The sequence below is a fragment of the Hermetia illucens genome, chromosome 3 (genome assembly GCF_905115235.1).
Source record: "Hermetia illucens chromosome 3, iHerIll2.2.curated.20191125, whole genome shotgun sequence".
In the NCBI taxonomy this organism is placed as follows: domain Eukaryota; kingdom Metazoa; phylum Arthropoda; class Insecta; order Diptera; family Stratiomyidae; genus Hermetia; species Hermetia illucens.
Genome location: NC_051851.1, coordinates 8,356,524 through 8,384,435, shown reverse-complemented (window position 1 = coordinate 8,384,435; position 27,912 = coordinate 8,356,524). Strand labels below are relative to the sequence as shown.

Sequence of the window (27,912 nt, the reverse complement as noted above, 5' to 3'; positions counted from 1 at the left end):
ATTCAACTTCGCAAAGTTTTCAAATAGGATTTGGTCCCTGGTGTTCGTCACTCGGCTTCCCCACTCCAAGATCCACGCCTTGCAATGCTTGAGGTTAATTTATATCAGCCTCACTTAACTCCACGATTCGATTCCTCCTTTATTCCAAACACCTGCCACCACTTGCAACATGCTGGTCGCCCAGTCCCTCTTTCACTCTACACAACATGAATCGTACATCTCCAATGCAACCTTTTATTAGGCCCTCTTCTCTAAATTTCCTGCACCTTTCGATATATCGTAGGATAGTAACCGAGAAAAAAGTCCATGCATAGGAGGCCAGTAGAATACTTAACTACTGGTAAAGTAATAAAGTGGCCAGCCTCCAATCAGTTACCACGAAGTCAGACGAACGGCTCACAGGGCAGTAGATCAGGGACGAACAAAGCAAGTCCCCATAAACATCAATCTGACCAGTCAGCAGAGCAAGTGAGAATGTTTTAAGCAGGTCTACTCGGAGATGGACATCCAAATCCAAGTCAGCTGCTAGAGATTTGGGGTAAAAATAGGCAAAAATGAAGCCCCGAACCTAGAGGGCGTAGGCCCCAAAGATCACCGTGAAATCTACTAAACATTATCAGGAAAATGTTAAAACGGATAACCTACAAGAGAGTCGTTCACAGCCAAATAGGCCTTTACGTCATGTATGGATTCTATAGTCGTTGATGCTACCGAATTTGTTACTAGCTTGGCCGAAAATGCAATTCACAGAAATGCTAGTACCAGCAAATATGAGGTAATGGTGATCCTGGACGTGAGAAATGCAATTTGGCCAATTAGAACCAATTAATACGGGAATACTTGGGGATAATTGGTATTCCCGACTATCTCGCTGCTAGTTTTTAGCTCTGAAATCACGTCGATAACATACCCGAACGTTATCTCCATGAGTGTCCAATAGGGCTCCCTACTGGGCCCATGGAACATGCTATACAACGATGCACTTAATTTCTCGGTTTCAGAGGAAGACACGGGTGAGTTATACGACGACATTGCACTGCTTGTAATCGCAGCCAGCCGTCAAATGCTTGGGAGGGATGATAGACGTGATGTTACCTAATGTATTATTATTCTGTTAAGGGAAAAGTCGCACCGCGTCCTGGAAGAACTATTGTGCCCCTGTTACTGGTTATAGTGTACCTGTTGATCATAGTATCTCAAGCAGGCCTGTAACCGTTAGGAACTTTAGTATGTACCCCACTTCCAGAAGTTTCAGCTTTGCATCTGGTATTAAGTGTTCTCCCAGATGTATCGACCTACTTTGCACAAGTGCCGGACACTGTCCCAGGATGTGCATAGAGGTTTCGTCCTCCTCCTCACAGAACCTGCAGGCAGTGTCCGTAGATATCCCTAGCTTCCCTAGGTGATAGTTCAGCCGACAATGACCAGTGAGAATTCCCACTATGATTCGGACGTTCTTTTTGGTGAGGTTTAAGCAATCCTTTGTACGCATGGGTTCGTATCCCCCAATAAGCACCCTGGACTGCTCCATCCCTGGTAGGCCCGCTCAATATAGTTCTCTCAACCGTTTCTCTTCGTTTCTAAGATTCATAGCCATGAAACCATTTCTGATTCCACAGAAGGGTTCTGGCCCGTGTAAAGGCATCCCTGCTCCCTTCTTGGCTAGTTCATCCGCTGCCTCATTGCCTTCCAACCCAGCATGGCCTGGAACCCAAAGTATCCAGACCTTGTTGGATTACCTAATGTAAGGCCGCGGTATATGTGTACGCTGCTTATGGCCAGGGTGTTCAGCTCGATTTTGCTGTATGCAACCTCAGTTTAGGGAAAGGCACATCCATGTATCGCGCATAAATTTAATTCAGTCCGCAGAAGGGCAGCCCCAAGAGTGTGTTCTGCCTTCAAGATTATCTCAAATGATGCAGCATCCGATATTTCGAGACAATACCAATGGACATCTTAGCAGACCGAAATTACGAACATATAAGTCTCTCCTTTATCGCACACGAAGAAAGCCGAGAGAGAGATATCTATAAATGAATGGTATGGCAGGGGGACGCTCAAAAAATGGTCGTGGGACACACGGACTGATCCTTGCCATCAATGAGTAATAACTGTAATGGAGTGCCTGAGAATCCAGAGCATTGTTCAAGATTCATGGAAGGAAGGAGGAACCTAGTGCAGTGAATACTAGCATGTGAGAAGAATTGGAATGCGATCAATGCCATCATCGGATCTATTTAGGGGGATGAAAGGCGAAAAGAAACGAAGAAAATGCAAAACGATTACTAGCGCTAAGTATAGAAAAAACAAGACTAAGCTAGCATGAGCTAACTTCGTATCGCGAAGATGACTCCATGAGTGGGTAAAAATTTTGGCATGTCCACGACAGTGTGTTTTGAAGATTTCTGCCTCCTTACAAAATGGCGAACAATAAACCGATTTTAATGAAATTTTGTTTTCAAAAAAACCTTAAAAAGATCCTGGCAGTAGGAAGAAAATATCACTATTTGGTTTCTGCATTTTTGTGTGCAAGTTTCACATCGAACAGTTCCCATTCAAACTCAAGATCGAAGCTATTGTCATTCTCTTATCGCCGACTCTTCATACAAATATTCTGCCAAGGATGGATGTGAGGAATTGAATATTGTCTACTAAAAATATCGAGCCTGTCAAATGACCAAATAATTCATCAAATTTACATATTCCCAAAAAACAATAGCTTGCAGGCCGGATTTCACTTAAATATCTTCCATGCAGTGGTTCATTAAACCCGACCGATGTCAATATTTGTCTGTCGATATCCATTGGTCGGTAGCCCTCGGTTATTTGATATCCCAACAAGATGTGTTATTTACTCAACGTCATACAACGCAAATGCATAGAATATTATCGACAATTAATTGAAATACCCAAGACGTGCTAAGCCCACATTCCAATCAATTGTTAGTGACACCTTGATTGCTATCATCATTGTTTACTCAAAATGCCTTTTTGCTTTATTCTCGTCCACCGACTTTGATTGAATGGAAAGGAGATGTATCATTTGTGGGAGAGGCAAGACATGCGTATGTAAATGAAGTTTGATTGCATTGCAATGATATTTTCTGTTCAGGATTGAGTTGAGTCTAGTCTAGCGCTTGCTTCATTCGTTACTTGAGTTTTAATATGAATATTTCTTCCTTGTTTCAGCACAATTATGGTGATACAGTTTCGCAGCATTCATCAACCCCACCTCCGTATAAAAGTGCGTCTAATCAACAGCTTCAACCACAACCACAATCATCAACCCAACATCTTAGATCCAATCAACAATCGCAGCAGCAACCACAACAGCAGCTCCAATCGCAACAGGAACTTCGCGATTCTGCGAATTCTCCAACCAAAACTGATAATTTAATCGTTTATTGTCCGATTTGCTACAATAATTTGTTGCCTGAATCGTTTTTCACCCTGTTCACTTGTAAGCATACGGTTTGCCGTACGTGTTTAGAGCGTTACCTTAAGAATGAAATCAACGAATCTAGAACTGATATTGGTAAGTTTTTCATCAGAAATATTAGGTAATTGTTGTTTGTGTCTTATTTGTAAACTGGATCATGGAATGCAGTCATCTAACCCAAGAAATATGGGTTATTTGCCTATGGACACTCAGAAATCAATTTTGAGCCATCTCCGCTTGAACTTGTAAATCAAATATGTCCCCATGCATGCTTGTATGTTATTTAGAGTAAAAATTATCGAGGCTCCGCTAAACAGAGTTTTTACTGGAAGTCTCGTCTCCATACTCATACGCTTCCATGTACTAATGACAGGAGCAAATGCATGTGGATCACTTGTTCATACTCTTCTCCAAGTTTGCAAACTATTCCGTCATAAATGTGCACAAGTTTCGGTATGAAGGCCGTAATTACAACTGAAGGACTTTTATGAGGAGATGTTCACACCCGACACTTATCATAAGTGATAGCATGCATTGGAGAAGAGTTTTAATGAATTTCATATTTAAATAATTCTTTTGATTGTCACCCATGAGTAAGATTAAAGCGTAGAGTGGACCCTAGAGGCTCAACATATTAAATATATTTAATTTTTCAGCATGTCCACAATGCTCCGAGGCCATGCATCCTAGCAACATAGAGACTTTGCTCAATGAGCATCCCGAAATTATTAGTAAATATGAAGATTTTATGGTTAGACGATATTTACTCTCGGATCCCGATTCCCGATGGTGCCCAGCACCAGACTGCAGGTAACATGTCCTGAATAAATAGACTCTCTTAATGCCACTCTAATATGTGTTTATTGTTCATTGATTTCAGTTATGCGGTCATAGCAACTGGCTGTGCTTCATGCCCTCGTATTCGCTGTCAACGACCCGGTTGTGGTTTACAATTTTGCTATCATTGTAAGGCCGAATGGCACCCGGATCAAACCTGTGATGCAGCGCGAGCAGCGCGACAAAGTCCCACCCGAGCTCCATCGGGTAGTGTCAGTCAAGATTCCCAACATCGTGACGATATTAAACCTTGCCCTCGATGTCAAATGCTTATTGTTAAAATGGACGATGGATCATGCAATCATATGGTTTGCTCAGTTTGTGGTTCGGAATTTTGTTGGTTGTGTATGAAGGAGATAACCGATCTGCACTATTTGAGGTAAATTTAAATATTTGATTTTGAACGTATTCTTCTTTTTCTTCAGCCTTTGTCCAGTTCACAAGCGGGGTCGACTCGTCGTGATCGGTTTCGCCATTTGGTTCTATCGAATGCCCGATCTGGGTGCAATTTCGAGACTTTCAAATCCCCATCCAGCGTATCAAGCCACCGTTGTTTAGGCCTGCCTTTTGGTCGTTTACCATCAACTTCGATGTTCAGACCAATCTTGGCAAGTGAATTCTCGCTAGCACGAATTGTGTGACCATACCATCGAAGACGCCTCTCTCGCAATTTTTCCACGATCGGTGCAACCCCATAACGATCGCGGATATCCTCATTTCAGATGTGATCTAAACGTGTGACGCCACTAGTCCAACGTAACATCTTCGTCTCCATTACAGCAAGACGCCGTTCATTGTCTTTTATAGTCGGCCAACACTCAGAACCATAGAGAGCGACAGGACGGACGACATTGCGGTAAATTTTAGATTTGAGACGTTCGTTGATACGTCGATCACAAACAACACCTGTTGTGGAACGCCACTTCATCCTGGTTGCGTTAATGCGTGAAGCAATTTCATAACGCAGTTCCCCATTAGCTGATAGCGTTGACCCGAGGTATTTTAATCGCTCAGTTTTGGGCAGATCACTGCCGCTGACAGTGAGTGTGCCTGTTTCGTAGGGATCATCATCATCATCATCAACGGCGCAACAACCGGTATCCGGTCTAGGCCTGCCTTAATAAGGAACTCCAGACATCCCGGTTTTCCGCCGAGGTCTACCAATTCGATATCCCTAAAAGCTGTCTGGCGTCCTGGCCTACGCCATCGCTCCATCTTAGGCAGGGTCTGCCTCGTCTTCTTTTTCTACCATAGATATTGCCCTTATAGACTTTCCGGGTGGGATCATCCTCATCCATACGGATTAAGTGCCCCGCCCACCGTAACCTATTGAACCGGATTTTTATCCATAACCGGACGGCCATGGTATCTCTCATAGATTTCGGCATTGTGCAGGCTACGGAATCGTTCATCCTCATGTAGGGGGCCAAAAATTTTCCGGAGGATTCTTCTCTCGAACGGAGGATGAGCAAATTCTTCAGTTGAAATCTGCTCGAAGTATTCTCGCCATCTATCCGTCGCGGCTCGACGATCAGCAAGCAAAGTACCGTTCTTGTCATTAACGCAACAGAAGTGTTCGATATCCTGTGTGCGTTCATTACGGCTTTTAGCAAGTCGATACAGATCTCTCTCGCCATCCCGAGTGTCCAGTTTATCGTAAAGATTTTTGAAATGGTTCGCTCGGGTGACAGCGACCGCTTTCTTTGCTTCCCGGTTGGCATTCTTATAAATTTGCCAATTAGCAGGCGTTTTACCGTCGGGAAATTCGCGGTAGAGGCGTTTCTTTTCACGGACCTTCATTTCAACATCATCATTCCAAAGCCAAGTATCTCGGTTGATGTACCGCTTACCCGGCTTGGTGACCCCGAGCGTTGCAGAGGCCGCTTTGTGGATCGTGTCTTTCATTTGGTTCCATGATTCTTCCACATTCGTAATGGTCGGCAATCGTATGAGTGAGATCGTTTCTTCTTTCTTCTCACCAAATCGCCACCATTTGATGCGCCGCGAGCTAGTGCGTTCCTCACGCTGTTTTATCGGTGGCTTAATTCGCAGGACGGCAATCAATGGGCGATGCTGAGATGCGATGGTCTCATAGGGAACGACTTTGCAATCAGTGAAAGTGGTAAAATGTTGGCGTCTTATGAGAATATAGTCGATTTGCGTTTTACTGTTCCCACTATAAAATGTAGGAAGGTGAGACAATCGTTTGATGAATTTGATTATACGCTCGCCACCCTCATTGCGCGCTCCGAACCCCTTTCCTACGTGCTACCTTTTACTGTTTGCCTCTTCGCCCACATGACCATTAAGGTCGCCGGCAATGATGATATAGTCGTCAGCAGCCACGTGACAAGCGTTTTCATCCAGAAGTTGCCAGAAGACATCTTTCTCAGCATCAGGTCAACCTGTCTGTAATGCGTACGCGGTGAAGAAATGCATAGTGCGATCAGCTGATATAATGGTGAGCTTCATCAGCCGATCATCAAATCGTTCGACTTCTTTAATGGCATCACGGAAATCCTCTGAGGTGGCAACGCCAACACCACATTGAGTGTGTGGGTTACCAAAATAGAGAAGTTTGTAGCCATTTTTACCGCGTTCGCGTTCAATGTCGCAGCTTTTGGCACCAGACCATCGGGTTTCTTGCAGGGCGCATATATCAGTGCGCCTTTTCCGAAGGGCTCTTGCGAGTTCCTCGGTCTTTCCAGTTAGGGTACCAACAGTTAGCGTGCAGACACGTATTTGTTTTGTTCGTTGTGTTCGGACTAACTTGCTTACGTCCTGACGCCGTCCATGCGTCAAGAACTCTTGCCCATTTCTCAGGAGGACCGGGGCCCGTCCTGCCGCGTCGACTGAGGTGGACGCCCTAGCATTTCTCTGAGGCTTGTGACTCAATCCGATCATCATGTTTGTAACGACATTGTATGCATTTTCTTGGTCGACCTGTCACAGGGCCTGTCACCAAGAGAGATCAGTAGGATTTAGCATAGTGGCATAACTCCAACTATACTCTATTTATCTCTTTCCATGATATCAGCATTTTATTTTTGTTTTACTGAGGATAGTACAGAATACGTTGCTTCAAACCCTCCTCCTTTACCTGGGCTTGGGACCAGCATACTATGTTAATAGCATGGCGGAGTTTGATTTTGAACGTATTCCGAAAATGAATACAAAAAGATGGAAAAAATGTTCTCTTTTCGCTAAAATGTTTTATATAAAGCAAACTCCGTATTTCGGGAACCAGTTATTCCCGTCTCTTCTTGGAAAATACTTGCTTCCCTAAGTAGGATAGCATTAAATCGTTTCACTTCAGCAAAACCGCTGCCGCTTTCTTATTATTTACACAATTCCGGGGTTCTCCCAAACAAAACTCACGAAAAGGACAAAAATCCTGATTGTTGGACGTCGAATCGCATAATAGTGAAGTCTTCTCCAATAACCAGACACTTCCGATAAATAAATTGTTATCAACTTACGGAAGCCATTACTCCACAAACTATAAATTAAACCATAACAAAACCATTACCATCTTAATTGAAATGTATATTTTGCAACACAAGAGAACCTCCCTTCAAACTATGATACTAATTCGAAGCATCTTACGTAAATTCATTCGATTTTTCAGTCCATCTGGTTGTACGTTTTGGGGTAAAAAGCCATGGTCGCGGAAGAAGAAATTATTATGGCAATTAGGAACGTTAGTGGGAGCTCCGGTTGGAATTGCGTTAGTCGCCGGTATTGCTGTACCAGCTATGATTATAGGTAAGTGAAATCAAATTAGTATTTTTTGCCTATATTATGGATTTACATCCATTTTTTATTCATCTTTTCCAGGCATCCCGGTTTGGGTTGGAAAGAAAATTCACGCACGATACCAAAGTGCAACAAAACATAAACGAAATTGTGCTGTTTTGAGTGGAGTTGCGGCATCGGTAAGTACATTTTATGCTTTTATTTTCAAGAAACATTTGGGTCTTTTGAGTGCTATGCTCCTCCATGTGTCTATACTAGTACGGGGATCTGCATTGGACGTTGAAAACAACCGCATCAAGATAGGGATTCGCGTAAGCCTAACGAGTTGAATTAAAACGCAAGCTAAAACCTGAAAAATTAAAATTAGAAAAAAACGTGGCTCGACGGCGCGCGTGGAGCCGTAAATCTCCGGACCAAAGTGCCGCGCTTAATGAGGGAAGATCCGGGACGGATCACAGTCTCGATCCCTGTTTCTCCTGCCTCAGATGTTTATTGAGTAGCGGCCTGTGAGATTCCCTCCCTTCCTTGACACCCTCTGCCCATTATTCTGGGGGGTGTCCCTTAAATGTGCAAGTTTTGCGAGCTAAGGAGGAAGAGAGACGAAGGGAGTCCTCAAATAACAAAAAAAGTTAATTGTACTTCATGACGCAGAGGAAATGGGTAAATAACAAAATACATCACTAAAGCAGCCAAGGAGAATTCAATAAGAGAAAAGCAATAAAATAATACATAAATAAAAATAATAAAATAAAAATGGTGATAAGGAATGAAAAAATAAATGAAATGAATAAATAAATAAAATAATAAAAAAGAAAATGCGCCCCGAAATGACAACCTCTCAATAAAATCTCGCGATTTCGTTCTACTTCCTTCACTTCCAAGTGTGATTTGTCCGATCAAACTCCTCCTCGTTTTGTCGGCACAAAGAACAGCACAATTTCAAATCACACTCACTTCTAGCAAGTCCGAAATCTGGACCTTCTTCACCAACAGCCAAAAATGATCTCTCAATGAGCCGGTCCTGCTAAACCTGACCTTGAACTTCTAGAGTTCATGTTGCTAGCAACATACGCAGTAGCTTTGACGAATGTGGCAGATCATTCCCCTCTGTCACGATCAATTCGCTGGAATCCATTCAATAATATGCAATATGCGGCGAAATTTAAGGTAATTGCCCACTATAGAATGCATTATTTGATCAAATTAATCCCGAAAAAGCCGAATGAAATCCTGTTCCCGTCGCGAAGCCACGACCACTACAATTTAACCTTCGTTCTCAAATTGGACAGGCAATATGGGATGATTTTTTCAAATGCAGGCGGAAGTGTTTGTTTTGTGCACGGACACTGGGTTGGGCGTAAAAACAGACGCTAGTACGTCGTTAATGGATCGGGGATTCCAAGGTGCTTCAAGTTGAACTTTTCATCGGTTTCTGCACAATTTAACAACGTTTCCTTTCTTTAACTTTCGGCCGTTCACGCCGGCAATCTGGTCCAGAAGGAGGATCGTTTGCACGCCGGTCTCGTGCCAAACCGCCAGCCGCAGCGGCGATCGTATAGTGGGGCGGCAGCAGTTCAGTGCGTCGGCGGAGGCGAATTTACCACTGCAAGGCGGTTGTGGTTTACGCCTCCGGTGTGTGACCACAATAAATTTGCATCAATTCGAGGAGAAATTTGTATCATTTTTAGATGCTATTTCTTGTCTGTGGTTGATCATGTTATGTGTTTAGGAATTGTTCGAAATATTGGACCCACCGACTTTAATCAGCTTCAGGTGCTCTCTCAATTCCCCTGCTGCAAATAGGACTTCTTGTATCCTTCCTGTTCTGCTTACATACAGCACTTTCCTACTTTAATGCTTGTTGTTCGGTATTCGCTATTAAAAAGTATCTACTTCTGTACAGAAAATTTGCCTAACCCACTATAGTTTAAGACTACACTGAAAGTATTCCTTACCTGTCGTAAAAGGATAGAAATTTGTTGGCTAGCAATCTCTAAACTATGAAATTGCCTTATTACCGAAACGCTAACAGCGCTGTGGATAGCGCCTGACCCTATAGCTTCGATCTGTGGCTATGGAACACGATTTGTGATTGGTTTCTAAAATGCACTCGTCTCTCTTTTCCAACATTGTGCGTTTGCCTCTTGACCTAGGAGCTTGATTTTGTCTGGAAGATTCTGGCCCTGGTTAACACGTTGCCTCCAGAGACAACACTGAACGTCTCTTCTCGCTAACGTTAGTCTTGTCTGGTCTTGGTTATTGGCAGCACACTGTTCGAGCACAGGGCCTGTCATGTAAGCAGGTGGTTTTCGACTGACCAGGACCGAGCATCTAATCAAATCGACCACAACGCAAATAGCAGAAGATTTAGGAGTTGTCTAATTGTGCAGAATAAAAGAGCTGGTTCCAACTGGGTGTATCTTTGCAATGCTTCTAGGTATAAAATTAATCTAAATAATCAGACTTCTTTTTTTATGCATATACCGACATTTCAGGAACAACTTGCTCCCGAAATATCGGTTTATTCGAACCAAAATAAATATTAGCGAAAAAGAAAAATCGTCTAATTATTTACATTAAAAGAGATGCTGATATCGGTCTCGGAAAGAATGATCATGATCAAGAATAATGGTGGCTTACCTTCGCCTGCGTGTCGCAACTACATTTACTCGCAGAAAAACACACCGCCGCCCCTAACATTTAAACAGGTCATCTCGGTCTGCTGTGCTGCAGTAGAAGTAACTTTCTTGTTACACAAATGGCACGAATTCTAAGAAACCCACCCGAGAAAACTGGCGAAAACTGAGGAACTGGCTGCCATCACAACTATGGTCATCTCTGAGTCATCGACAACGTCCTAAAGCAACGTCGCAAGACCTGGTTCGATCAGGAGTTGAGAGCTCTGTTGATGACTACATGTGACATTTTACGCCATCGTATGACACTCTGATAGTAGCTATGAGTTCTTCCGGAATGCTCCTCATGTATAGAACATTCCAAAAGGATTCCTTGTTGAAGCTGTCGCAAGCTTTCCCGAAATAGGTAAAGTATAGTGAGGGTCTAAACATTACCACACACTACTCCGCAATGATCCGAAATCCCCCAACTGTGACACTCAACATACGTAACCTTAGTTACTCCGCAAAAACTGTAGAAGGAGCAATCGTCCATTAAGATCACCAAGACCGCCTTGAACACATTTATATAAACAATGATTTGACTTCTTTTTCGAGAAGCACGCCCTATCCGCATGTTACTCTGTTTTGCCATACCTTTCACAGGAAATGAAATTTCATCGAATGATGTACTATTGAGAATTATGTTGAAGTGCTTCTTCCACTTCTTCAGTTACTATAAGGATAGATAAGGATTCATAGAACCATCGAAAGGTTTACATGATCACCCGCCAGCTCTTTTGTAAAACGGTTCACGGTAACGAAATCGGTATTATTTGTTGAAGTTCCTCCTTTCCGTTATGGCATTCCCAACGGATTACGCCATATACAAGCCGAGCTTTAAGAGGAATTTTTTAGTTGGCAGAGTGAAAGACCCTCGGCTATAACGAAGTTATGACAAAGTATTCTTTATTGACGGATTAAAAACGGTTTGTGGAACCGTAGAGTCCAGATTCGATTTTTTCCAGCGCAAGGCTTAAACCATGAGCAGTCATCCATCCGCTTACCCATCGCATCAATATGCCAAGTCTGCTTTGCGCCTCTTCAACAGTGTGTCCAGCAACAAGTGCAATAGACGACGTTGCGATCTGTATAACCGACCAGGCGCGGGCACATCGAGTCTCAGCAGATTATTGCAGGAAGCGTCTTGGTTCGGCCCTAGGATGGAGCCCTATGCTACTCCTGACTTGATTTCCATCCTTCTTTGGCCCTCAAGCGTCTCATAGAGCAGGGAGCGGTCCTTCAGATAATCCCTCAATATCCGCAAAAGATAGCTTGGCACGTGGAATGAGTTTCCTAATGTTGCCAGCATATCTGTCCATCTTACGGAATTGAAGGCATTTCTGACATCAAGCGTTATGAGGAGCACTATCCGTCGAGATCGGCGGCTGTGTACCTCGGCTCGATGAACCGCATCTACCACCTCCAGAATAGTATCCGCTGTGGATCTCCTTGGTCTGAACCCGAACTGCCTTGAGGATAAGTCCCCGGCAGCGTGGATCACTTCAGCGAGTCTGCTCCTGATGAACTTCTCGAATACTTTCCCTGCCGTGTCAAGCATACGCAGCAGTCGGTATGCAGACAGGAGCTCTTGGTCTCCTATACCTCTACTGATCAGCAAGAGTCTGGCCACTGTCCAGCGACAAGGAAAAATGCCCTCCTTCAAGCAACAATTCTGGCTATTGGCGGAACACAAGTTTGTAAATTTCCCCCGGGATGCCATCAGGGGCTGGCGACTTCCTTTTTCTCATAGTGAGAACCGCTTCTTTAAGCTCTCATTGTGAAAAGGGGGAAAACCTCAACGTTTTCCGCGCTACTTACACTGCGGTCCGTTTGACACAAGCAGCGTTCTCAGTGGGAAGTGCGGCTGTTTCCACTCTCCAATCGTCTTTCGCTGCTCTCCACGTTCGCCTTTAGAAAGAGATGTGATTAAATAGTTCCTCCAGTTTTATCAGCCCGTTTTAATGCCTTGGCTGACGTTCCTCTGGAGGAACGTTACCGACCGCATACGCTTCACCACTGCTGCGCATTTCCTGATAAGCCTTTCCTCTTCGGCCCTAGCTAGGACGGTCGACTGCACTTGCATTCGGTTTGTGCCCGAATCCGTCTGCTCAGGACTAGCGATTCTGACTGGGCTTTCTATTGGAACAGGGGACTATAAGATATTCGAGTTGTCATCTCCGCACGGTCAATCGCGCCAGTTGATAAGGCTTCCTCTTTATTTGGGCGCCACGGTGTCACATCGGGTATGTCAGCCCTTGCTGCTTCTTTCACTGATTACTGCGGTGAACGACGCATTTTTGTGCTGCTTCCAAACGAACTCAATTTTTCCTCCTTCCCTGTTGTTTCGTCGATTTTTTTTTTAAATAATTTTACATTGTTAAATATTAAAATGGCAGTGGAGTTGTAAAGAAAAATTTTCAAAGAATTTTCAAAAAAGAACGAAAAAGTTGACTGACGGTTTCGTCCATGGCAGAGGCAACTCATCAGACGCTGCCTCACCTAAGGCAGCCCTGAATAATACCGTCCGTCAACTTGTTCGTTCTTTTTTGAAAACTTGGGTGTTTAACCCAAAAAAAGAGAAGTCCGTGGACTACAAAAGAGCAAGTAAGTTAGCTCCAAAGTGGTCGGGTCCATCACCAATTCGGTGCAGACTCAGGACTCCCAGCATCCTCAACAAAAAAGATAAGGGCTCGGCATAATTTTCATCTCAGATCCGTATAATTTTCGCCCCATTTCCAATTTTTTCGCTTGATTTTCATCCCGGCCCGATTTTTTTCTTTCTCTTATCGAAAGGTCACCTGCCTGCATTAATTGCGTTTTAATTTTGCTGCAACTACCCTCACTTTTTCGATACAATCATTGCTAACTTATCAAGCAGTAAACTCATGATACAGATTGTTGACAATTTATCCCTTATCGAGATGAAATAATTTAAGATATTTTTCATTCATTGTATTTTGAACTTTTTTGGTGGCTTATTTTTCCGTCATATGAGGAATATGGTCAGATAAATAAGTATGGATTAGATATGAATTTTTGAATGGAAATTTTCCAAATGAGATTTGGTCAAATGATAATTCAATACAGCACAATAATTTGGGCTTAAATCATTGGAAATTAAGAATTCACTCAAAGTATACCCTATTTATTGTAAAAGGTCACTAAAGGGATACAGATTTTAAGCCAGCGAATTGCAAATCTCAAATTTCGCCTATGTTGCGCAGACGGCTGCCATTGCCTCTCGAGTCAAACAGACTCTCCGGCTATGACCTTTTGTCTTTGGCAAGAGATTAGATTCTGGAATGCACGAACGCTGCTCTTATTATTGTACTCTGGTAAGCCTGCCAGTGGTAATTGTGAATCAAGAGTCGAATTAACGTTCATGCCCTGGAGACCAACATCAGACTAGATTCTGACTGCGAGGTTCCGATCGAGAATGGGTACAGTCATCATCATCAACGGCGCAACAACCGGTATCCGGTCTAGGCCTACCTTAGTAAGGAATCCCGGTTTTGCGCCGAGGTCCACCAATTCGATATCCCCAAAAGCTGTCTGGCATCCTGGCCCACGCCATCGGTCCATCTTAGGCAGGGTCTGCCTCGTCTTCTTTTTCTACCATAGATATTGTCCTTATAAACTTTCCGGGTGGGATCATCCTCATCCATACGGATTAAGTGACCCGCCCACCGTAACCTATTGAGCCGGATTTTATCCGCAACCGGACGGTCATGGTATCGCTCATAGATTTCGTCGTTATGTAGGCTACGGAATCGTCCATCCTCATGTAGGGGGCCAAAAATTCTTCGGAGGATTCTGGTCTCGAACGCGGCCAAGAGTTCGCAATTCTTCTTGCTAAGAACCCAAGTCTCCGAGGAATACATGAGGACTGGCAAGATCATAGTCTTGTACAGTAAAAGCTTTGACCCTATGGTGAGACGTTTCGAGCGGAAGAGTCTTTGTAAGCTGAAATAGGCTCTGTTGGCTGACAACAACCGTGCGCGGATTTCCTCATCGTAGCTGTTATCGGTTGTGATTTTCGACCCTAGATAGGAGAAATTGTCAACGGTCTCAAAGTTGTATTTGTTGTATGTGTTGTAATGGGCACAGTGCTGCAAACTAGCGAAGGCTTCCGATACAGAGAAAAACGAAGTTTCCTAAAAGCAACTCAATAAACTCCAGAAAAGGGTTCTGAAAGGCGACTTTACGATTTTGATTGATGATCTGAATGTCCAATATCGCCTTGTTCGAGCATATGATACAGAAACACAGTCCTGGAATAGGTTTTTTGTTTTTGTTTTTTTTTTTATTTTTTAAAATCATTTTTATTTTTAAGAAATAGGTAACAATAGTATATAGATTGGAAAAATGAACAATAAAAAACAATCTTTTAAAATAACTTAAATCTAATGGCCACTGTGGGCTCTCAAAATTTTTGAATAACGATTTACAGACAGAGAAGAGAAACAGTAAGAAATGAAAATCTAATTTTACAATAAGTTGTCGGGAAATGTTCCAAAACCCGACAGAATTCACTTGGCCTTAGTGGCAAATAAAGAAATATAAAAGTAATAATAAATATTTGATCGCTTCAAAAGATACTTTTAACTTAAATTATTGTTCTTAAAACTATCATAATTATATATTTTATATTATATATTTTTTCATTTTTTTACAATAACATCCATACAAAAAAACAAAGAATAATAACGTATGTATTTACAAGTTACAACTGGAGACAAAATCAGCACCCGTTCAATATGTACATATTTACAAAGCCCCACCAAGAAACAAATGGCAGAACTGAGTATGGCCACCGCTAACCGGCATCCCGCAGCCACCAGTACCAAGATTTCTGTTTTTCATCCCGCTTAATGTCAATTGCTCTCGCTCTGGAGTATCTCCAGTCGAATCCCGGAGCCCCCACTGTCAAATTCGGGGGGTATTCTATCCTTTTGTCCGTGGCCCGTCTATGTATATGATACATAACCGGATCACCGGCAGAATCAAGAATTAGACCATTCCTGTCAAGATACACGAACGCTTCGGGAGGAATGAAGCCTGTCGTGAGAGTTTTCTCGAAATACCCATCATTTGGGTAGAACGGCTGCGAAACCCAAGGGTTCTCACCATGCGAAGCAGATCGTACTATATGATTCCGAATCAATCTGACGATAACTGTGTCGATTCTTGGCACAGCAGCAGCTGCATACATCACTTCATTAGTTATGTAGTGCTCATAGTTTGACGAAGCAGTCCTATTAAGCCCCGTGCAAGCACGCAGACATTTCCTTTCAAAGATCCTTATTTTCTCCATTTGGCTAGCACTCAAATTAAACCAGATAGCACACCCGTAGGTGAGCACCGGTTTAACTAAAGTAAGATAGCAAATAATCTTAACCTTCCGGCTAAGATGTGGAGCATAAAAGAGTCTTCGAAGAGACATGAATGCCTTGCGAGCACTCTCTAGCGCGACTTTAACGTGCTCGTTAAATTGGAGACGCTCGTCAAGACGCACACCCAGGTATCTAACGCACTTCTTATGAGGAATGCGCTCAGAACTATCCTCGTTCGCGACAATGTGGAAATCTCTCCAATTCCTTTTCAAGTTCCTACTGGCATACGCCAAGGAATTTCGAAACAAAATCGTTTCACACTTTTGCGCATTGATTTTCATCCGCCAACTGTTCGTGAAGAACTTAATATCATTGAACATCTTCTGAAGTTCAACTTGCACCTCAGTTACCTTCTTGTGCGCCGTGTAGGCCATCAGATCGTCAGGAAAGGCAACCAACGACCTTTTAGGAGATTTATTAAAATCGAAAGAGTTGAGTAATTCGCCGGCAAATACCGCAAAAAGTGTAGGCGCAGTAACCGTCCCTTGCTGTAATCCATTCAGAACATGAAATTCTCTGTTAGTAGTGAGATTTCCGGCCGTAATTACAAAGCACTTGCCATACAGCATACTACACATCATCGCTACGAGGTGACTGGGAAACTCATTCTTCAGGAGCCTGAAAATCAGTCCATCCAACCAGACGGTATCGAAGGCTTTCTCCATGTCTATAAGGTAAGCGCCTACGCACTCACCATTGTTAATCCGCCAGCAAATATCAGACGTTACCTTCGTTATTGCATGTATTGTCGAATGTCCAGATCGAAATCCGAATTGCGCGTTCGGCAATAATTGCTTCTTCTTGATATGCCCGTTCAAGGCTTTCAATACCAAAACCTCAAACACCTTGCTGATGTTAGGCAGCAAACTGACCGCCCAATCAGTTTTGAGGGTTGGATGAATCCTTCCCTCTCTTTAAAATCGGGAATACTCGGGCTTTCTTCCATTGTCCTGGAAAGAAGGAATTGTTCAATAAATTATTGAATAAAATGCAATAATTACGAATGGCAATGTCTGGTAAATGCCTGAGGACCATGTTAGGAATGCCGTCCATACCGGATGATCTCTTATTGTTTACTCTTCTGAATATCGAAGTTAACTCTACACATGAGACAAAGTAATCAAGCAGATTATCACTCGGTATGAGATCAGCCTGCAACGCAGAGCTAAATTGGAGAACTGTGGTGCCGTTCAGGCTATATTTGAAATTGTGGACATCTCGTTCTACAATTTCCGAAAGTCGCGTTGGCTCTAAGTCCGTTCTGGGCCGATGCACCGATTCAAAGTGCTCCCCTATAAGTTCGAGTTTCAGAGCATCATCCATCATGATGTAATTGCCTTGCGCATCAGCAGTTACACTATTCGTGTCTATACCTGAGTCAATAAGGTGTTGTATCTCGCTGCCACCGACTTTAATTCTCGGCACAGTTATTCGTGGCTTCTTCCGGAATAACGTATTTATCTTAGTAAACATGGAATCTGGATCGCTTGGTGAAATACCTTTTAACTTCTCCCGCCATTGGAAGTTCACTTCATTTACGTAATGTTGACGGATAAGATCCCGCGCGATCTTTAGAAGTGATTTGAACTCAACCAATATGGGATGATGATAGTCCCCATATCTCCGATAGATTTTGTTGACGCGAGTGAGCAGAAGGCTTTTCACTTTTTTCAACCGTTTTATGGCTGCAGTTTCATATCCTTCCATATTATTGCGAGGTTTAATCTTAGGGACGACTTGTTCAATTGTTTCCAGCGTCAAGTTCTCCAGCTTGAGAAGTTGCTGAAGTATTTCCTCGTTGCTCAAGTTCCTGTCACCTGGTGCTATTGTACTATCGTTTTCCCCATCAAGAGGTGGGCATTCCTCTCGATATTCCCGAATAAACCTCTCTTGGAATTTCTTCCAATTTGTTTGTTTAAAGTTCAGCCTGTGGACGCCACTGTCCATCGGCAGAAGGCGAACTCTTCGTCCATCAAACAGAACTTCAATAAGAATAGCGTTATGATCGCTATCGTAAGGAAGAGTCTCTAGTTTCCGTTGAGGATTCCTAAAATTAAAGTTCAAGCGCGCGTCAGCAATGCACAAATCCAGATAGGAATTTGCCAGTGGGCCAGGTTGGACTCTCTGACCCATATAATTCGCATTTATACTCTATCTGGTATTGCTCTATCCAAGATTTGAGGAATACCCCTCTGGGATTGTTTGTGGCGTTTAGCCATGAGGTATGCTTGGCATTCAAGTCGCCAGCTATAATATAGTAAATATGCAGCCTATTCAGTTCGAGTATCGAGTGACTGCAGACCTAGCAGCGGACATGCTGTTTGTGTAAATATTCTGTTATGCTATTTATTTTTGTATTGTGTACGTGTAGCGGATGCTGCATGTTTTCACACATGGTTAGTATTTTATTGAGGATAGTGTTCATCCCGCCACTTGCATCTTGTTGGGGCTTCTTAGCCCCCCCTTGTCGAACTACTTCTGCAAATGGGATCCCCGAGACGATTGGTGCCGAAGGGACGGTACCCTCCAACGCCGCTGACACCTTCGTTCTTTGGGCCGATCTCGGTGCCTGCTGCCTTGTGACCTTAACATTGCGGTATGCAGGACATCCACGGTACGAAGCCGGATGCCCTCCGCTTCCGCAGTTAACACAGAAAGTTTTTTCCTTGCCATCTGCTTCAGTCAGCGAACATTCAGCTGCGGTATGGTCTTTCCCGCACTTTACACATCGTAAGGTCATTTGACAGTTCACTGCCGAGTGACCATAGCGCTGGCATCTTCGACACTGGACTATTTCGCCCCTTAGCAGGCGCTCAAAACGAATGGCCTGGTAATTAAGCGACCTGATGCCGATCAGATCGCTTCCCCGGCTCTCCGGGCTTATCTGCACGAGGAAGTGCGGCAGGATTTGTTTTTCCAAAACGGACCTCCTCGTACTAAACCGTGACACTGAGAGGAACTTAACCTCAGTTCCCGTCTCCCGGAGCATTTTGAGCACCTCATCGGGCTCTTCCTCCGCATCCAAGCCTTTCAGAAGGAAGGTTTGCACCTTCTCTTCCTTTGGAGTGTAGGTGAAGTGAGGAGCCTTCACTCGCTCGAGGACCTCCCGTGCTTTTTTGTAATCTGCAATTTTATTGCATTTGACTTGGGCTCTCTCGGCCCCCGTCTTTTTAATAACAAAATTTGAGAGCCCCGCGCTCCTATTAAGTAGAGTGGCTAAATCTCTACCGCCTAATTTATAAACATTAATGGAGGGCACCCTTTCCCCCTTTTCTTTATTTCGGGTGCAAATTGTATCCCCAGTCGCAACTTTTTTTTAAATTTTCACTCGTACTTGCATTATTTTTAACATTATTTAACATTTTTTCTTGAGTTTTGTTTTTTTTCTTTAATTTTTTGGAAACATAGACCAAAAACTCACCCAATTTTCCATCTTCACTATTGCAATTTGCCTGGTTAGCATCCTCTTCTGGGACATTTCCATCACCACCGTTGTCGCCGACTCTCGTATCGTCTGCTTTACTGCTCTCTACTCGTATGTCCTCCATACGGACAGATTCGCTGTCGAGAACTTGTTCGCCCTCAAGGCAGCCCGGTTCCTCCATGATTGCAAAAGTAGTCGAAGATAGCTTAACCTTTTTTCTGGCTACCTTTGGAGACGGCGGGCCCGCCTCTCCAGCCATTAGCTGCTCTGTAAGTTTTCCATTTTTTTTTATCAATGTTGTCATTTGATTCTTCAAATCTTCGAGTGTCTTCGCCAGCTCGCCATTTCTTCTTTCAAGATTGGCTATCCTCACTTTGGCTATTTTCAAGTCTGGATCCTCCTCGTTGCGGACTCCACGACCGATCCGAGTGCCCCTAGGCCTTATGGTGGGGGGCCGGTCTGGTCCGCCACCCCCCGGCGGCCCGCCGCTCATTCCCGCCAAGCCAAAAAAACGAATTTTTTCTCAAAACTTTTTAAGGAAAAGTAACTTAGATAATAACTCAAAAGTAAATTAGTTTCAATTAAGTTTTAAATTATATATTATTAATTAAGTAATATAAATATCTTTTTATATTCTTGATAAAAGTTAATTTAATTTCAATTTTAAATTATTAATTATCAATTTGTAGACACGTCCGTTCTCTACAAATGTCAGCCTACTTCCTGGAATAGGTCATGATATGAATTTTTACAGTTTCCCCCGTCTCGTCATTTGTGGTAGTTTTAAGTGCTGTTTTTGGATATGCGCAACAAAAGAGAGCTACTGATATCGACGTCAAGCGAGATCATCGCTTTATTGTTGCTTGCCCTCTTTTAAGTATAGCATCTATCGGCAGGGGCGGTGAGTTTCGACACCCCAAGCTCACCACGGCTCGTAATGCAATACCGCGGCATATCTCGAGAAGTCCAGCAAATGGAATTTATTATTGCGCTAGTCAGGAACGTAAAAGATGTCACCAATGGTAATGATGAGCCAATGTCATATACATCATCACGAGGGAACTTGCAGGTGGTCCAAAGCATTTCTATATTCCGGTCAAGAACATTCACAAAAGGTGAAAGGAGTACTTCACCACGGTTCTTAACTGTGTTATTTCTTGTAGAGTTCCGTTTATCATCGTTGTTCTGTTCTTAACAGAAGTGAAATCATCTTAGCAATCAATACGGGGGTAAATCGGTAAGACCTTGAAGCGCAATAGAGCTTCACTGAGAGAGAACAGAATGATTTATCGACTCCGAAAAAGCAATAGCGTGAACAGCGACTATTTCTGGAATGCTCTACGCAGAGAGGCATTTTGAAAAAACTAACAACTGTCACGTATCCCAAGAAGAGTCCTCCAGAGTTACATTTTGATATCGACAACTTTTCTTCTCGTGGCGATTCCCGAAAGTGGACCTTTTTCTCTGCAATTCGTGGTCCAATCGGCCTAATAATTCGGCATAGTAGAACTCAGAGATCGTTTTGCCCTTCTCCACGTAGTCGATGCAAATCATACCTTGGGACTCCCAAAAAAACGGTGGTAATCACGTTTCCGGCTTATAGGACAACCTTCCCTTGTTCGGAGCACGTACCACTGTTTGTTGGTCTCTGGTGTACACCAGTGGAGCTATGTTTCGTCGACCACTTTAAAACTCGTTGAACCATTTTTCTCACGGTGGCCATCGCAAGAGCAGAGTCACCCTACACAGCATCCACGCGCTTTTGATTCCGCTCAATTCACCGATCAATATTGCTCTTTCTCCGTTTTTAAGGTTTTTGGGTAAAACAAAACCTTATTAAACTCGGTTTACTGTCTATCTGTCGTATCAGGCATTTTTCCCGGAAACGGTTGTAACGATTGACACCAAAGTTGGGAGAAAAGTGGGAACGCTTCCTTAATCCAGTTAGTTACATTATTCTACGTTGAATTGAACTGGTCTTAGTTTTGACATTTGGGGGGTGGGCATTGTGATGGAGGCTTCCCGTGATTGGTCCGAGATTGGGTTCTTTTTGATATTGTCGGCCATCGCGTAAGCAAGTTTGAGCTGATCGAGGGATACTGTGATGATACATCTGGTAGCTTCAACTTTCTTGAACCATCGTTACAGATGAAGACATGGCTTGTTGTTGTCAGGTCTTTGAATATGAAGATTCTTTTCCTGTAATGTTGACTCCCATTGACGGCAGGTAACATTTAGAAACGCTGTCTCAACTAGTTGGCGAAATTAGACGTGTATACCTGCTCGTTGTTGGACTGTAAGTCGAAAAATTCACCTGGGAGGTGTAATGGCTGTCCATACACCATTTCTGCTGCAGTTGCGCCGAGGTCTTCCTTCCAAGCTGTCCGAATTGCTAGTAACACGACTGACAATGCTTCCGTCCAACGGCTATTGTGACATCTCATTAAACGTTAGACCATGCCGTTAGCTGCCGGATGGTATGCTGTAGTTCTGATGTGGGTTGCACCGGTCAGGTTGCTGAGTTCGCCAAACATCCTCGATTCAAACTATCTTCCTTGATCTGTGGCAATCCGGAGTGATATGCCGAGATTTTTGAAGATTCATGTGTCAAGGAACGCTCTGGCAACTCTGATGGCTTCTTGATCGGGGATTGGTGCTCACCCGGCCAACCTGAGAAACGGTATACCATGGTCAGGCAGTAGCGTTGCCCCTCGCAGTAAGGCAAAACGATAAGATTCAGATGAATGTGCTCGAATCTAGATGATGGTGGCGATCGCTCACAATTTTTGCAACCATGCGTTCAATTCTTACAATCGGCAGTTTAAGGGTGGCGTTTATTCCTGGGTGGGATAAGTAGTGTAAGCTGTTGAAAACTGCTTTTCGGAATGGGTGAGTGATGTAAGGTCGGATGGTACCAGTGGATACATGATACTCTAGTTCGCAGCTGATCGCCAGAATCTGGAATCGCTTTAGTTCAAGCCCTATGTTTCCTTGTTGTAGCATTTTGAGGTCTTCGTCCATGGACTCAGACGCTGCAAGTTTTCTCGACAACATTGTTGCAACTAGATACTTGCTGGATATCGGTGGTAAACTGCCCAATATAATCTAGATAGCAAAATTGACATGGTAAGCACTCGTTCTTTTTGTGGAAGGCGAAGGTTATTGGCTTGTGATCCGTAAAGATAGTGAACTCCCTTACCTCAGCCATATGACGAAAGTATTTTATCGTTAGCTACTTAGCCAGTAATTCGCGATCACACGCTCCATATTTACGTTCCGCTGGACTGAGCCTTCTTAAAAAGAAAGCCAATGGTTGCGGGCAGCAATTATTCTGCTATTGGAAGACTGCTCCAATCGTAGAAAATGTCCAAAGGTGCATCAGAGTTTGGATGTGCAAGCAGCGTCGCCTGTTCCAGTATGACTTTGAAAGCCTCAAAAACTGCGGTAGATTCGCTGGTCTGGTTAATAATTTCCTTTAATTTCGTCGTGAAGGAGCGTTTGGGAGAAATCTTGGATATTCCGAGCTGGATACTTGTCAGCGGAAGTCCGGGCGTTGAGTGCGTAATAATCTCCACACGGTCTGCACTAGTTATTCTTTTTTGAGAACCATATGCAAGGGTGAAGCCCACGGACTATTTGATGGACGAGCCAATCCCAGCTGGATCATGATATCGAATTCCTTTTTCGCGATGTTCAGCTTGTCCGGAGTTAATCGTCTGGGTTTCAAAGTAACTAGTGGTCCTTGCGTTTTGACTACATGATGTATGATATATGTGATGATTCGGTGACACGCCTTTTTTCCAGTTCTACCGTCCAGACGATTTATTTCCGGAAGCTCATGTAGGATGTCGTGGTAAGGGGTTCCTCCAGTTCTTCTTGTGATGGTAGGAATTGTACATTCTACCATTTCTCCTTGGCAGGTAAGGACAATTGTTGAATCGCGAAGACAACCACGCTGAACATCTGGAAGAAGTCCGTAATGTGCTAAAAATCTGCTCCAAGTAGGGGTTTAGAAACATCCACTATAACAAATTTTCACAGGAAATTCCGTCGAAGGCCAAGGTTGAGTGTGAAGTTAGTGGTTCCGTATGTGGAAACGGTGTTGAGTTGGCAGCCGAAAGCTCGAACCGCGCCTATCTATTATACATGGGCCTTGGAATTTTGAGCGCGGATATACGCATATATCGGCACCTGCATCATGAGGAACCGTGTTCTCGTATTTTTGTCAAACGTGAATAGCCGGCGTGAAGACGACGAAACGGGACCGTTTGGCACCTTTAACCGCTCCCGATGGCATTTCCCAATGTCCAGATATACGGTTTTACGCATTTGATAGCTTCGGCATTAAATCTCCAGTGATATACCTTGGGGAGAAACTTTCGGATCTGGGCTGTGAATGCGATCGAGAATGAGATCGTCGACGTTTACGTCCGGAAGAATTCCCGGGTTGGGACTCCTGGCCATGTGTAGCTCCATTCGCAGCTCTGCAAGCTGACTTGATAATTGCTGGACTAGCTACGTTAGACTGGTTTCTGCTGCTGAAGGCGAGAATTTTGTTTCTGCGATACTTGACGGAAGCATAGCATAGGTCTTATCAGCTATGTGGGATGCAGCTTTTAGTGGTTGATTATCCATCGTCACCATAATTAATTGAAAAGCAGATGGCAAGCGTCTTAACCATAGACTTTTCATCAGCGGGTCCCGAATTGAAGTACCGCCAAGACCCTGTAGGCGGCGGAGGAACTGGGACAGTTTCTCGTCACCCATATATGTGTCCTCCATGAGCGGTCTCAAAGGGTAGTATAGGTCCCGGGGCGAAACGTGGATTGGTACCCACGATGGAGCATAAAACCTGGGAAATGCCTGCTGAACCAACACCAACAGCTCTACTACCAAACCCTATCTCCACCTCCACGTGGTGACCGCTGGGAGCTCTTTCTTGACGAAAAGCTGCAGACGGAGAAGGATGAAGGCGAGTCTCCCGCGCCTAAAAACGGGACAAATTGTACCAACTGGTCCTCCAGGTTGGGGGTTGGGTAGGGCTGACAACCCTACACGGAAAACAACCTGTTACGAAGCCACAACAGGAGCCTCGGATAGGACGGATGTTAAAACGACGGACCCGGCAACGACAAAGGAACAACGATTTGCGCATTTTCTCATGGAACGTGCGCTCCCTGTACAGAGATGAAGCTGATAAGCAGCTAGCCGATACCCTGTCCCAATATAGGGCTGATGTAACAGCGTTGCAAGAGATGCGATGGACAGGGACCGGTTTCCTGGAGAAGAGCCACTACACCATATATTATAGCGGCCATCCAGTAAACCATGTGCTCGGAGTAGGTTTCTTAGTCAGCCAAAAAATGAAACCTGCTGTTATCGGCTTTGAAAGTATAAGCGAACGGCTATGCACTCTGCGCTTGCGAGGCAAGTTTAGAAATATAAGCCTCATAAACGTTCACGCCCCTACAGAGGAGACTGCAGAGTCGGAGAAGGATACCTTCTACGAGGCAGTAGAAAGAGCCCTCGAAGCCTGTCCCAGATATGATATCAAAATCATACTTGGGGATTTTAACAGCCAAGTAGGGAAGGAGCCCGTATTCAGGCGATACGTTGGCTCCCATAGCTTACACGAAATAGGGTCACACGAAATGGTTGTTGGAAGTACCTGGTTTGCGCGGAAAGCGGTCCACAAACATACGTGGGCCTCTCCAGACGGGACCACTTTCAACCAAATTGACCACGTGTTGATCGAACGCCGCCACCTCTCAGCCTTGATGAATGTCAGAACATATAGGGGGGCCAATATAGACTCGGATCACTATCTCGTTGGCATGGTGCTCCGAGCTCGAATAACAATACCACCTAGAATCCCCTCTGACAATCAGGTGAGAGTGAACACTGAAGCCATCCACAACACAACCCTCCGCGACACCTATAAGAGGGAAATGGATGCCGCAATAACCGCAGTCAATAGAGGACCTGGAGATGAAGCATCAACTAATGATCTTCACAACCACCTGAAGAACGTTATCATGGATACGGCCACAAATATACTTGGCCCCAGCCGCAAAAGGAGTCGGAACGGCTGGTTTGACGATGAATGTAAGCTAGCAACGGAACGGAAGAATGCCGCACACCGAGTAATGTTGCATTCTCAAAGAACGCGGGCACGCGCAGAGACTTATCTGTGATGTGTCACCTTATGTGGTTGTTGCCAATCCACTCGGCAATCCCTGTGATGTGCCACCTTATGTGATTGTTGCCAATCCACTCGGCAATACCTTATTCTTCTTTCTTTCTAGATTAGATTATGGTTAGTCGGAGCAGCTAAATGCCAAAACTCCAGACTAACCAGTTATGGGAGCAGCAATTGCCTGAACTCCACAATGACCTAATCAAGCAGTGTAAATTATGGGAGCAGCGAATTGCTTGTACTCCACAGAATGAAACACGTTAAGCTTGAGTTTGATAGTTCCAACGAACTACGTATTTTTAATTTATATTTCCTTTTTTTATACAATTTTTACCTATTCTTAGTAGGCCGGTACATATCAATTTACAGTATTTTAGGAAAAATATTACATAGTAGGCAATGATAAGTTTACAGTATTTTTAGAGAAAATAATACATAGTAGGCGATGATAAAGTGAATAAGTTTACAGTATTTTACATATCACGAACTCCGTCGAACGGAGAAGCGACTTCACAGACGGAAAAAGGAAGCCTGGGAGAACCAACAAGTCTGTGAACTAGAAAAGTACAGGGAGCAACCGCACCAGGCGCGGAAGTTTTACCAACAAGTCAGCAGGATGAAGCCTTATACACCTCGATGCTCATCCTGCCGAGACAAAGAGGAAAATCTGATTTCCGACAGAATGGGCATATTAGAGCGATGGGTTGAGTACTTTGATGAGCTACTGAACAACCAGAACATCGGCGAGTTGGAGGTCCCGCCAACTGAAGACGACGGACAAATACTGCCACCACCAAGTTTAGGAGAAACAGTCCGTGCAATTCATCGGCTAAAAAATCATAAGTCGCCAGGAGCCGATGGAATTACAGCCGAATTGGTTAAATATGGAGGCGACCAGTTACACCAAGTGGTTCATCAACTTGTGCTCAAGGTATGGGACAGCGAATCAATGCCTGACGATTGGCAGCGAGGCATAATCTGTCTCATACATAAAAAGGGAGATATCACACAGTGCAGCAATTATAGAGGTATCACGTTGCTGAGTACCATCTATAAGATATTCTCCACTATCTTGCTAGGCCGGATAGCCCCATACGCCCAGAACATCATTGGCCCATACCAAAGAGGCTTCACTCCAGGCAAATCAGCAACAGATCAGATTTTCTCTCTGCGGCAGGCGATGGAAAAACTGTTGGAATATGGACAACAGTTGCACCATCTATTCATCGACTTTAAAGCCGCCTATGATAGCATAGTCAGGGTAAAACTGTACACGGCCATGAGAGAATTCGGTATCCCGACGAAATTAATAAGACTGACTAGGCTGACCCTGACCAATGTGCGAGGCCAGATAAAAGCAGCAGGATCACTCTCAAGACCATTCGACATCAACAACGGTCTACGACAAGGGGATGCGCTATCATGCGTCCTCTTTAACCTGGCCCTCGAGAAGGTGATCCGTGATGCTGAGGTGAATGCAAGAGGTACGATCCTCTTCAAGTCCACCCAACTACTGGCCTATGCTGACGATATCGACATCATGGGAAGAACCACCCGAGACGTTCAAACTGCCTTCATCCAGATCGAGCAGGCGGCGCGAGATCTTGGGCTGCACATCAATGAAGGCAAGACAAAATACATGGTGGCAACGTCAGCACCGAAGACGAATCAACCAACAACATCAAACCGCACTGGTCAAATACAAGCACGAACAAGAATAAGGATAGGAGAATACAACTTTGAGACCGTTGACAATTTCTCCTATCTAGGGTCGAAAATCACAACCGATAACAACTACGATGATGAAATCCGCGCACGGTTGTTATCAGCCAACAGAGCCTACTTCAGCTTACAAAGACTGTTCCGCTCGAAACGTCTCACCATAGGGTCAAAGCTCTTACTGTACAAGACTATGATCTTGCCAGTCCTCATGTATTCCTCGGAAACTTGGGTTCTTAGCAAGAAAAATTGCGAACTCTTGGCCGCGTTCGAGAGAAGAATCCTCCGAAGAATTTTTGGCCCCCTACATGAGGATGGACGATTCCATAGCCTACACAATGACGAAATCTATGAGCGATACCATGACCGTCCGGTTGTGGATAAAATCCGGCTCAATAGGTTACGGTGGGCGGGTCACTTAATCCGTATGGATGAAGATGATCCCACCCGGAAAGTCTATAAGGGCAATA

At 44.0% G+C, this 27,912-nt stretch overlaps 1 protein-coding gene across 2 annotated transcripts in view; it reads left to right on the top strand.

Annotated features, from left to right (window-relative positions):
• LOC119650624 (E3 ubiquitin-protein ligase RNF19B-like) overlaps positions 1 to 27,912 on the top strand; it is a 227,993-nt gene that overhangs the window by 161,469 nt on the left and 38,612 nt on the right. For both annotated transcript variants that reach the window (XM_038053513.1, XM_038053514.1), the window contains 5 exons: positions 3,190 to 3,535; positions 4,096 to 4,249; positions 4,320 to 4,655; positions 7,905 to 8,041; positions 8,114 to 8,211. In XM_038053513.1, coding sequence (XP_037909441.1) covers positions 3,190 to 3,535; positions 4,096 to 4,249; positions 4,320 to 4,655; positions 7,905 to 8,041; positions 8,114 to 8,211 — 1,071 coding nt within the window. The remainder of the gene's footprint in view (positions 1 to 3,189; positions 3,536 to 4,095; positions 4,250 to 4,319; positions 4,656 to 7,904; positions 8,042 to 8,113; positions 8,212 to 27,912) is intronic.